Source organism: Corvus brachyrhynchos, unplaced genomic scaffold (genome assembly GCF_000691975.1).
Source record: "Corvus brachyrhynchos isolate BGI_N302 unplaced genomic scaffold, ASM69197v1 scaffold68, whole genome shotgun sequence".
NCBI classification, from domain to species: domain Eukaryota; kingdom Metazoa; phylum Chordata; class Aves; order Passeriformes; family Corvidae; genus Corvus; species Corvus brachyrhynchos.
Window position 1 is genome coordinate 588,787 of NW_008240039.1, and position 13,294 is coordinate 602,080.

The following is a 13,294-nucleotide window of genomic DNA, read 5'->3' on the forward strand; positions in this document are numbered from 1 at the left end:
ATTAGTCTAGATGAGCTTTTGATTTTTGACCACAAAAAGGGAAAAAAAAAGGATAAAAAAGGGAGAGTACGTTTGGTACATTTAATCTGGACTTTATTAACATATGGTGCAGGTGTGCATATCTACCCTAATCAGAAATTCTTCATTAACTACAGCAATTTATGCCATTTTTTACATTATTCTGGCTGCAATGTTGTCCTGAGTAGCAGCATTTGTTGTTTCCTTGCACATTAAAGGGGCTTGAACTGTCACTTCATTTGTGACATTGAGCTTGTCTTAGAGTCTGATGTGATGGATAGGAAGTTATAAATTCTTACCAGGCCCTGATACCCGTTGTAAAAGATGTTCAGAAATGTGTCACAAATCTAAAAAATAAAAGTCTCTTCTGTCTATTGGGTGATTGAATGTGAGGTTGGTCTGAAAAATTCTGTGCAAAGAGTTTTCCAGCCCAGCTTTTGAGTGCCAGTCCTTGTAATTGCTGTATTCAGATAACATAGGCACAGTTGAAAACAATAATTTTGGTCAAAATCAGCATGGTTTACATTTCTCCCTAGTTCTTCTCAAATCCTTGGTAAGTTACACCTATTTGGGGGTTTTTTACTAGAAGAAATTACATATCACAGTGTTTGTTGGTTTTTTCCAGGGAGTTGGGGTTTGTGCTGAAAGCTTCCTAAAGAATGCAAAGCTTGAATGCAATTCATTCTCAAGTGGTTGGGAATCTCATTGGTATGGTCAGGGTGGAAATCTTGCAGCTGAAGAATGGCTTGATTTAAAAAAACTTACTCTTTAAACATAAAAAGGTTTTTATGTTTAACAGCTCCAGGCAAGTGTACAGTTGTATGAATTTTACCTAGACCGTGTTCTAAAGCAGACTGGGAGTGAAGGTGTATTGAATTAAGGGTCTTTCTGGGGTTCAGCTGTGTATGTTCTGTAATTCTTTGCTCATTTGTTTTCACAGGGCAGTTCCCTCATACATTTTTCCCAGCTCCAATCACTGATCAGGACTGAACACGTGGATTATCTGATCTCCTGTGGTTTTTAGAAGCAGGTATGTTGGCATGGAAATCTGGTGTTTTGTTGGCTGGGGATGGGGCAGTGGCCACTGATCTGTGTGCCAGAAAGATCCATGGGGGCCGGGAAATGCTGCTTAAGGAACGTTTCATAATGTGTAGCATATGAATGTAGCTTTCTGGAGAGAGCAAAGATGATAAGTACTTTGATAAGATTTTTCAGTCCTTCATTTGCGAAGGTGGATCGTGCTGTCTTCTGGGCTTGGACCAGCTTTGTATGTGGGTTTGGAAATTTTCTCATGTAGCATATGCTGGGTAATGTTGTCATCCTAAACTGTGTCTTCTCTAAGCTTTATGTAACAAAAAACCAGAGATATGTTCACATTTCTCGTGCTGGGGTCTCAGTGCTGTTTTAAGACCTTTGTCTTTCCACTCTGATGTCATCGAGTAGGAAGAGCTGTGGTGGCTGTTGCTCAGGATAATTGGGTGGTGTGGGGAGAGCAAAGTGCTATTGCTCTGAAAGCTTAATTTTACCTCTTTATACATATTTTTTGAGCCATATTGAGTGCTTTTTTCCCCCTATGCTGCCTACTAATTGTGTGAAGCATTCACTGAATGGGCAGGCTTTAGGATTTTTATCCTTCCTGTAAATAGGTGGCTTCATGCCAAACCCATCTTGGCTGAAGGTTACTTTAGAAGAACCAGGCTTAGCTAGGAATTCCCATCGCCCCTTTTTAAAGTTTGAAAATTAATAAGCAGCTAGAAGATAGTTATGGTGGGAAGCAATGAATAGACTCCAGGTCTTGTAATACCTGATGTGCAGAGGAATGCTGAAGTGGGGTCCTCCTCGTTGGCATGGGGGCAGCTGTGGCAGTTTCTTGGTGCTTGTGGATGGTGCCACCTATTGATGTCCCATACGTTTTGTTTCACTTTTGAACGATAGATGTGCTGATACATTTCAGCTTTCGCTGCCATGGTTTTTCTTTTCTCAGTTGATTGGTTACTATACAGCAGCTTCCCTTTTCAAGTACAGTATTTTTTTTAAGTGTTTATAATATTAAGAACCAGTCACAGCCTTTCAGACTGGCTTGGTATCTTGATCAATGTTTATTGTTTTATCAGTCTCTGGATGTGTATAACTTAATGTCCCTTGCTCACTGTCTTACTTTGTTCATTGTCTTACTACTGGCATCACTTGTGATCCCTCAGTAAATTGCACTGTGGAGTATATAGTAGAATAATCCAATTTACTTACTTGAGTTGACACTACACAAAAATATGGGATTGTTTAATTCCCCCTTCAGAGAGCAGTTTGCTGGTTGTATAAAAACCCCCAACAATCATCACCTTGCATATGTACAGGCTGCAGGTTTCCAAGCAGAACCATCTATAGCAAGTCAGTTTCATGCAGATCTTCCCACTGAAACCTGTCCAAGAAGGACTGGTGATGGATCTTTCTCACTTTTTACTGGTGTTATCTCCATGCTCAGTAATGTGGGTGGCAGAGCCTGTCCCAGCAGCTGCTGCTGAAGTTTGCATTACTTCTGACTCACTCAGGAGGGCCTATGTGTAATTTTAAACGGTTTCCACACCCAGATTACTTTCCCTTAAGAGTAATAATGAAAATGAAGTGAGAGGAGAGGTTGGTAATGACTGCAGGAAAACATTACAGGGAAAACTTGTCCCCCCTTGTCCTGTCACTCCAGGCTCCTGTAAATAGTCTCTCTCCATCTTTCTTGTAGGGTCCCTTCAGGGGCAGTCAGGGGTTACATTTCTCCACCACACAGCACTGGTAAGGGGTTGGTTGAGTTTGTGACACTGCTGGAATAGTGTGTTACTTGAAGCACCTTTATTTTTTACATTTCAGGTTAAGGTTTTTACTACTGTTGTCTTAATAAACATGGTTCAAGATGGTTTTTAAAAGCTGCTGAAGAGAATGCCTGAATGTTTTTTTTTGTCTTGGTAAACACCCTGTTGTGGAACTTACATAATTACCAGATACTCATATAATAAAGTATAATCATGCTTTGTGCTATAGAATTTGGATGGCACAGTCTGTTCATTCCATAACATCATTATTTTTATTAAAATAAGAAGCAAAAGCTCAGCTTTTAAATGATACTCTTTCACTGCTCCTCTTAGCTCTGCTTTCTCTCCAAAACCATTTCATAAATTTTAATAACTTTTACAGTAACACAGTGGCCTGTCTTATAAAGGAAAAAAGAAAAAAGAGAGAGGAGGAAGACTTAAGAGTTGAGATTTCACACAGCTTTTGTTTAGCCATTGCAGACTTGATTGCTGTGCATTTTGCATCCTGTTTTCATTCTGCTCGTGCTTATTTATGGAAAAAACCCCAAACCATGGACTCTTCTGTCAGGGTGATTCCTTCATCTAGCTCTTAGAATTCCTTTTCTACTCGTGCAGTAACGTAACCACAGATAATGAGCTGTGGGGATGTGAACATGAGCCTCTGTGAATGTTGCAATTGCATATGTAAGCCCCAGTTCAGTTGCTCATATTTTTAAGGATTTCTCTGGGGAAGGATGTGATTCCTTACTCTCCCAGGATATTCAGTGATCTGCCACTGGTGAAAAACAAGTATTTTGGAAATGAAACTTTTCCTCTATTTCCTGTTAGATCCCACTGCCTATTTTAGTTTGTCTTTTTCTGATTTTGTATCTCCAGGAAATCCAGGAGCTGGCAGGAGGGGAATGAACCGTGAGGGCGTCCCCGGAAAGAGTCCGGAGGAGATGTACATCCAGCAGAAAGTGAGAGTCCTGCTCATGCTCAGGAAGATGGGATCAAACGTAAGATGCACTTCATGGCCCATCTTTTGTGGGTTTTCAGACAACTTTGGACTAACTGGGGTAGTGTTTGTTGAGATGGGCAGGCGGTGGTCTGGTTTTAATGCTGAATTGTTTCAGCCATCATGGATTTAACCCTGATCAGTTAAACACAAGTGATTTTTGCTTAAATGTTATGAGGCTTGTGATGCCTGAAACTACCATATATAGATAAATGATTTAAAGTTTTTCATTATTGGAAAAACAGCCAAGTAAAACAGCTGTTTTAAGGTGACACTGAATCTGCCCATGAGTTCATGATGAACCATTTTGCTGCTGTGTCCTTGCTGGTGGTCGAGCTGCACAAATAAGGGGTGATTCAGCTGGTGAAGAGTAGAGCAGAGGCTGGTGTGGTGCCTCTCAGCCGGGGCTGTTGTCTGCAGTCTGTGTGGTTCTGGTTTTGCTGAGTGCCTCTGTGCCCCCAGCTGACGGCCAGCGAGGAGGAGTTCCTGCGCACGTACGCGGGGGTGGTGAACAGCCAGCTGAGCCAGTTGCCCCAGCACTCCATCGACCAGGGTGAGTTCTGCCCCCTTCTGCCTTCCCCTGCCTTCCCCTGCCCTGGGCCTGCTTCCCCTGGCACAGCAGCCTCAGGAAACCCCACCTTTAGCTTCCTGTACATCCAGAATAGTGTGCCACCTGCTGAAACCCATCCTGCAGTCCAGGGTGTGCAAGTCCTGGCTTGCAGTAAGCTTTGGAAGAGAACCAGAGCGAACTTTTTCAACAGGTGGTTTTATTTTGACAGGTAAAGTCAGTCTGATACTGTTAGGATGCATTCTTGATAACACTTTTGTCACCAAATAAAATGGAGTCATCCAACAACGTCTTCTGTTTTTCACATTTCCGTGAGTGTGTGAGTGAAGTGCAACGTTACTGTTCCAGCAGAGTACGAGGGAAAGATTAGCAATAGGAGGAATTTGTTTCCCATTGCATTTCTTTAATCGCACAATGTAATGAATTCGCAGACAAGGGTAGCAGGCACATAATAAGTTTGCAAATCTGCTTTGGTTTGTTTAGATTCCCATTAAGGGGATGAACTACATGCTGGTTTTGTTAATTCTTTGTAGAATTAACAGTAAACAATTGTGTGGAGCTACTCTGAGTCCACTAATCTCATCTGAACCTGAATGTTTCTTACTGGATTCCTCTCCCTCCCCTGCACAGCCCTCGTACCAGATCACGTTCATGATGTGCAGTTTGGAATTGAAGGAACATTGTAAGACTCATGCCAGAAAGAACTGAGTTGAGCAGAAACTTAGTATAGATCTGAGACATCTAGAAATCCATTACAAACACAACCTGCACAAACTTGCTGATGTGTTTTAAGCCTGTGTGTTCATTCCTCGCATAGCTGGGGGTTGATGGAGGTGGATACTTGAAGAATTCTGAGCCAAAATAGAAAGCATTTCTGCCAGTCTAAAGTGAGAATTTGCTTGTTTCTTGTCAGAAACGGAGGTAGACACGTTCAGTTAAGAGAGACTTGGTTGCAGTTGGGATTTTTCAGCATTATCCTTAAAAGTTACATTTTTCACAGTAAAATCTATGCTGAATTACCTGCACTTTGGCAAAGAAAAGATGATAAAATCAAAAGTCCAGCCAGGGGACACAGATACTTCCTACAGCAGTGCCCCTGCACAGCTGCATCCAACTTCACTGTCTAAACTGTCTGATTTTACTGTGAAATTACATTTTCTCACCTTGCAGAGGGCTTTGGAGACTCAAAAAATTGAGTTTTGATGTGACTTTTAAATGTTATTAAAAGAGAGACCAAGAGCTCCTCAGTCTGCTTCTAGACTCACTAATTGGGCAATACAGGAAATGTAAGAGCTTCACACGTGGTTCAGAAAGTTGTCCTTGTCCCATATTTGAACAGTTAGTAACTGATTTCTCTGTCACCATTTTCATAAAAGTCCGTGAAGTTTCTTAGAACTTTGTCCATAGGGAAGTGAAGTCCTCCCTGTGGGTGCTTGCTTTGACAGAATCTGAGGCTCTGCTGTCTCTCTTGGGAGATTTGACCCCACACCTACCTTCAGTTGTCCAAAATTATAATTCATCTGGTGGTTTGACCATTAAGATTTTTCTTGGTAGGGAAGAAAAGAACAAAGAAGGAAAATAGTTAAATATTTAGAAGAGTGGGAAAGGATGTTGGTTCTTTTCATGTTCAGAGATGCCATCTCCAGATTAAGCAGTGAACAGCAAGAAGTACCAATGGAATTGAGGAAATGTAGCCAAATAACCTATTTCTTTGGAGAAAGATGAAGCTGTAGTGTGCTGTACAGACAGAAGCAACTGCAATTTATTGCTCAGGACTTCGATTTTCTTAGAAATCTCTCCAGGTTTCTAACAGTGAGTAATGATAATGCTCTTTGCTTGCTGCTGCCTGTACCCTCTGCTGGGTGCTGGGGTTGGTGAAACAGGAAGGCTGAGTATGAAATTCCTGGGAGCTGGGGATACCGTGGCATATGTGCCCGATTTTCCACCTTGAGGGAGATCCCATCTCCACTAGATGGCATTACCTTGTGCTGAAAAACCCCTGCAAATCCACACACTCACCGTTCTGCTGCTCCAAGGTTGCTTAAAGGAATTTTCCTCCCTACTTTTCTGTTTTCATTGAATCTCCTCTGGAGGATTTTTTTTTCCTTTATGCAACTTGTCTTACACAACAACAAAAAGGGGTGTTATTTAGGGAGTAACTTACACCAGGTTAGCACTTCAGTGGATTTCACAGTCCTTTGTTCCATAGCAGGACAGGTTGCTCTCAGCCTGACTGGTCCCTGACGTATCTTTAGAGCCATTTTCCTCCAGCAGGCACAAAAGACACAAAGCTGACTTGACATCCCCATTTTGTTCCAAAAAATAGAGTGACACTGTTGGCCTGAGCACTCTGAGAGCTTTGTTATGGACCTGCAGGTTTCTGTGTGTGCCTTAAAAATGCTGCAGTCTGGCTCCAGTTCCAGAAAGGTTGTTTTGGTTTGTTGGGGTTTTTTTAACAGGAGTACAGAGGATGGGTGGTGTCGGATTTTGTTAATGTATTACAGTCTCTGTTGCATTTCTGATGTGTTTCTTTTTTGTGCATCCATGATCTGCTGTCTGAGGCTGGTGGTCCCCTAGCAGTTACCTGAGCAGGACTGCTGAGCTTGTCCCTGTGGTGCCACTGCTGTGATTTCTGATCAAGATCAGTGGCTCCTGTGTGTGAGCCCCTTGGTTTGACCACAGGGAGTCACTGCAGCCTGTGTCCATTGTCTCAGCCATGTGACAATGCACTGAAGGAAGAAGTTTTTGGTGTCCCTGCTGAATTCAGGCTTGTGCCATAAACCCTCCATGAGCCACTGTTAATACCAATATCTCTGACATTTGAAGTCCCTCCATGATACTCTGTTTGTTGTCTGAGGATCCAGCAATGGAAGTTAATGGCTAATTGATCAAGAAGCATCTTGGAATATCTCTGTAATTTTTAATCAAGCCTGAAGGCTGAGACTCCCCTTCAGTTTATGCTTATTTTTATTGGAAGAGGATATATGATAATTGAGTCTAATATTAATGTCATGGTTACCTTTTTTATAACCATTTTATTTTTCAATCATTGTTAACACCTATTATGAAAGTGCAAAATCCAGGGTGTTTTTCTTTACTCAGGGAGCTCTTTAGCTGACATCTGTGGAGTGTTTGTTGTTTGTTTTTATGGCTCCAAGAATAACTGAGGAACCCTGAGGCATGTCAGTTCAACCAGTGTGTGTGCTGGAGAGGGGATGTAATCCTGAGCTGTTTTGGGATATACACACATTGGTCTTGCCTGCATTGCAGCAAGAACCAATGCAGCTCACGCTTGTTAGGGCTCTCCAGATTAAAAGGATGAAATTCAGGCTTCCTCACGTATTTTTGAGTACAAGCAAAATGCCTCTCAGGATGTTTTATGCACAGAAGCATCTCCTGCATGAGCCCCATATTCCCTGTTCCCCAGCTCCTTCCATTTCCGAAGGGTGGGCTGGCTCTGGGCTTGCTGAAGGCGCTGCTCCGGCAGGTCTGTAAATGGAAGCAGTGCAGGGAGGAAGCACGAGATGGGAATTGTGCTGAGACCTTGGTGATTGCAGCTCTGGTGTTCCCATAGCAACAGGAGTGTCGTGCTGGTTCCTGGAGGAAGCTGGTCCCATGGGGAGGGCAAGGCTGAGATGCAAACACGTGCCTGGCTGGGTGAGATGTATTCTCTGGGTTGTGGGGCACCAAAACCACCCCAGGCAGCTTGTGGGGTTCCAGGGGCAGATGGTGATGGAGAATGGAGATTGAGCTCTGCTCAGTGTAGTTTTATTCTGTTGAACACAAGGCTTGTTTTAGTGTGCTGATCCTCTCAGCAGAGCATGGTGCATTTTTAGAATGGCAGACTAGGATGCTAATACTGGGAGTTTCAGGGAAGAGTTAATGTTTAGAAGATTGTTGCTGGCAGGTGGTTGAAGAAGTGTATGTATGTAGAGATCTTCTGTGAAGTGAAGAATTTCTTTTTTTAAACTTGGCAGCCTTTAGAAATTCACAACAGGCTAAACCTTCTGATCTCTAAATGCTTTTGGGGTTTAATTAATTCTGCAGGTGACTACAAGCAAATCAGGTGTACGTATCTATTTATCATTCAAAGAGCACTTGGAAGCAGCAGCTGTTAGAGGTGTCAGCATCTTCTCTTGTGTTAAGGTAGTGTGGTTTTAATCCAGCCTGTACCCTGCTGGGTTCATGTCTCTGTACCCAGGTACTTGCTGGGCAGCACTGGCATCAGTCCCCTGGGGAAGCTTTCTGCCATGCAGGTGAGCTGAGGAGCAGCTGAGCTCAGTGTGTGTCTGCAGCCCTCCCTGCCCTGCAGTAAAGTTGTTTGACCTTCAGCTCATCTTGGCTTGCTAAGACTGAAGAACAAGTGGTGTAGAAGAATTCTAAATTCAGCAATTCAAACAACTGCAATTGGAACATAATCTCAGCAGAATTTTTTTGGAAGTTAGTGGGGTAAGATTGTCACTATTACTTTCTAACATAGGACGTAAGGCCACCAGTTAATTATTGTTAATTCCTAAGAAGGATGAGGGTGAGAAAGACTAAGGCAGAAGCAGTAGAAAAAGTATTTGAATGTCTAAAAGTCTGTGGCAGTTAAAGCTTTGCTTAGAAAAGATGGGGAATATTTCATTTGTTACGTTGTAAGTCTCTATTTTGGGATAGAAATGTGTGCCCAGAAGAGGGACAGCTGTGGAGAGAGAAGCTGTAAGTATAGATGCAGGTCAGGTAGAAGTGTGCCTTTGTTATTGTTCTGTACATTAATTGCTGGAAGTGCAGAGCTCGGTGAGGATGTGCTCAAAGCAAACGTGGTTCACCGTCCCATTGTCTCAGTCACGGGCTCTTGGCCATGTGCAGCTTAACTTTGTAACCTGTGCTCTGCTTTTTACATTATTTTACTTGATTAGTAAGAAAACATCCGTTGTGGGAGCCAAGTGGGCCTGCAGGAGCAGCTCTGTTCACTGGTACTCGAGTCCCTGCTTTCCTTTCAGCACACAGAAGGCCCAGCTCTGTTCTCTGGCAGTGTTTGTGTCTGTACACGAGCACGGGCACTGGAGAATTGCTTAATGAGCAGCCTTGTTAGCTTGGTTTCCTTTAGCTCTGGGTAGTTTGGGTTATGGGACAGGGCTGGAACAAAACCTGCTTTTGTGCTGAGAAATGTGGATGACCTTTTTCTGGACAAATGTCATGCAGGTTCTTTTGCTGGGGGACACCTCCAGACATGGCCACGTTCCTTCAGTGGCTCTGGAAGGTTGGAAGCTCGGGGCAGGCAGGAACACGGAGCTGTGTTCAGGGGGCTCGGGGGTTTTCTGGGATGCAGCCCCCTTTCCTGCATGGGATTGCAAGGAAACTTGTAAGAATTTAGTTCCCATTTAGACACTGGAAAGGGGAGACCCTGGGAAAACAGTCAACATCTGTTCAGTAATCCAGCTCGTCCCTGTGCTGAGTGACGTGTCTGTGATTTCGTGGTTGCCAGGCGACTCCAGCTGCTCCTGCACCTTAAAGGGATGCACGGAACACTCAGTGCCAGAGGTGCTGCTGGAGCTGCCTTTGCCTCCTTAATGCTGCAGCGTGGGGACCTCCCTCTCCAGCACTGAAGGGTTTGTCACAATCCTTGCAAGTGAAATCCTTGTTTTTCTTAAGAGGCTGGTAGTTCTTGCGTGCTTTAAAATCAACAAGGCAGCTTGTTAATTCTGAGCTGGAGCCTGGTGCTATATATCATTTATGTTTTGATGAAGGAAGAAACAGTTTGTGCAGGAGATGAAAAGGGAGATGACTGCAGGGCTTCTGAATGCTGGCAAGAGGGTGCATCAGAGCAGTTTTTGATGTAGTTTTATATAAGATAAGGGCCCTACATATGAAAAACAAACTACTGCTTGGTCCTTAATATTTCCTCCTCTGAGTACATATAACAAATAAATTGTGAAGTATATAAAAGTAAATGTAGTTGCATTTCATGAGTATTGATTTAGTTTTTAAGGACATTAGCAAGGGGAATTTACAACCATTTTTGACCACTTTTCCTGCTATATTGCAACTGAAGAGCAGATTAGATAACTGAGAACTCTTTTATCTTGTGTGCAGGTGTATAGGCAGAAGTTGCTTGGGGCACAAAACTGAGATTTGCTTCTTGATATGCCAGAGGTAAAAGACTGGAGGAATTTCACACACTGATGCTCCTTCTGAGTTGAATTTGAACTTTGCAAACCCCAGAAGAGGATTCTGTGGAGCTGAGCAGTTACCTGACTGGAGCAGGCAGTGGTGTTGGTTTTGGCATTCCCTAGTTTGTCATCTGCTTCTCTGTTGGTTGTAAGGATGTGTGGAATGACAGTTTGGGTACTGCATCTCTCCACTGTTCTTTAAAGGAAGTAATTATGGCACAGTTTTCCTGTATCCATTGTTGTTGCAGGTGCTGAGGATGTTGTGATGGCATTTTCCAGATCAGAGACAGAAGACAGAAGACAGTAACTACAGGACACCTGAACAACACAGAACTGGAGAAGACAGTGAGATTCCTGAAGATAGAGGAGGGTGGCTGAGAATTAATAAGTTCCTCTGCCCACCCTAATTGTTCCTTGGTATTCCTTCTCCTTTGTAATGTTGTTTCCCTTTGCCCAACCCTCAGAATGCATCTCACAGCCATCTATTCCTGTCAGATTTTGCAACTCAGCCAGGCTGTGTTCATTAAGGACAAACCTAAAAATGTGGTTTTGGTTGGCTCAAAGGGACAGGCTGTGGTTGGCTAAAGGAAGGCAATTTTTCAAACTTGACCAATGGAAACCTTTTATCTCACATTTTATTTTATATTTTAAGGAAAGTCTCTTGACATCCTACTTCTAAAGAAGCTTTTCATGCTGTGGTGCTTATTTAGGTCAAACTTGTGAATTTGAAGAGGGTTTGATTTGGCTGCATAGAACTGGAAGCAACTTGTGATTGGGTGGCAATGCAAAAGCTTTCCCTTCAGTTGGCTTGCAGGTATTTTGCTGACTCCAACATTTTCATTGCAGGAAGCTGATGTTTTGGTGCATTGGTTATTTCTTTATACTTATTGACTTGGGGGGGGAAGACAAATGTGCTTTGCAATATTTATTACATCTAAACACATATAAACGCTTGCTTTTGGGGGGTTGTTTTGGGTTTTTGATTGGCTTTGAAGTCATGGTTTTGATTTCCTTTAGGCTGCAGTGTTTCTGATGCAATCAGTTTTTCCATACTCAGCTGCTCTGTGGCCTCGAGCTCTTTTGGGAGCATGTGTCAAAGCAGATTTGGTACAAGAAGTCCACCTGGCCAGGCTGGAGGCCAGAGCTCGCAGCCCTCGTGGGCACTGGGAGGCTGTGCCCGAGCCCTGGCACACCTGGCTGCTCAGGGGCTTCTCTTTGCTTCCGACAGAGGAGCTGTAGATATTTTGCAGGAATTGCAAGAATGAGATCTATGGCTGTGACATGAATTTGCCAAATTTGTATAGAGAATATGTGAACTTGTTTAAAATACTACGGAGTTCCACTTTAACCCTTTAATTGCTGCACAAGACTAGCTCTCACATTAGGAACAATTAATGATCATTAACTTAAATCCAGCTTGCACTGGGCTTTAATAAACTGAACTTTCTAGTCACTTGAAAAATTGTACATGGTTTCCCTCCTTGCAGCTGTTTGGTGATAGGGAAATTCTCTGGATCCTAGGATAATAGCATGTTCTTGAGGCACTGCTCCAGGAGGCAGCAGTGCTGCATTAGGCTGTCCAACACTGAGTGTACAGGTGACACTCTCAGGTTTACTCTCTCTGTAGCTGCAGGGCCTTAAAACACACACAGACATTTACAGACTGAAAAAGCTGCAGTGAAATTCCCGAGGTGCACTGACTGTTCAGGAATCTGCACACAGTGTCCAGCACTGCTGCCTAAAACCAAGCACTTCATTTTCTCTCATGTGTGCAGGTGGTTTTTACAAAACTTCTGGATTTTGCTGTGGGTTGCACTGACTTCAAGATGTTTCAGAATCTATTAAAGCTGAACTCAATTCACCTGTTCCTGGTTCTTTTCCTATGGTTGTTAATTATTTGCAGTAACAATTCTAGAATCTGACTGTGACAACATGACCATTTTCATGGCAAGAAATTCTGCTGACAGGATGCTGTTGTGGTCTCAAAATGGGGGAAAAGCTGGAGAGAAACCATGGGCTGTCTGCAAAAGGAAGAATGGACTTGTGAGCACAAGGAAGAAATTACCTTGAGCAAATAAATACTGTGTAATGAGAGCAATTGTACATCTATTTATGAAAACGCTCCTTTTGATTCAGTTGCAGCTTTGTAAAGTTCTATGTGAAAGTAAATCTTTTACCCCTTTTTGTTGGGGCCAGATAAGAAATTTCTTTATTAAAATAAACCAGGAATGAGCCCAAAAGATTCTCTAGATTTTGACTTGGTCTCCTAAGAAGCACTTTAATGTGAATTTGGTGCAGGGGGGGGGCAGCCCTTACAGTGTTGACTGAGGGGGATATGTGTGATTCTGGCTCGAGGAAGGGGCTGCTCTGTGGTGGCCCTTCAGTGCTGACATTCATCATCCCTGGGTATCCATGGCACTCCTTAGCTGCTAAATCTTTTCAAGAAGAAAAGTGTTTATGTGGTTTAATCTTTTCACTAAAAATGTAACTGGTGGGGAGGGGGGGGAAATACAGTTTTTAATAGCTACTCTTGTTTCGTACTGATTTACTACACTGCTGAACTGCCAAATGAAAAGCACTTGGCTTCACCTTTGAGAAAGACTTCCACATGCACTCCAAACTTGGGGTCTTGGGTAATCTGTTGAGAAGGATATACTGAAAAAAGCCAGTGTGTTGTATAAACAACATGATACGGGCTTCAGACATTGGAGGAGTTGTGGTCACTTGGGAATATTTGTGCTTGGTTGTTACTTGT

General features: G+C 43.0%; 1 protein-coding gene across 1 annotated transcript; it reads left to right on the forward strand.

Moving 5' to 3' along the window:
• Positions 1-958: 958 nt before the first annotated feature.
• Positions 959-12,779, forward strand: CTNNBIP1 (catenin beta interacting protein 1). Its single transcript, XM_017744062.1, has 4 exons — positions 959-1,048; positions 3,696-3,817; positions 4,279-4,369; positions 10,788-12,779. Exons 2-4 carry the CDS (start codon positions 3,722-3,724, stop codon positions 10,844-10,846), a joined length of 246 nt encoding a protein of 81 aa, XP_017599551.1. The 5' UTR covers positions 959-1,048; positions 3,696-3,721; the 3' UTR covers positions 10,847-12,779.
• The last annotated feature ends 515 nt before the right edge of the window (positions 12,780-13,294 follow it).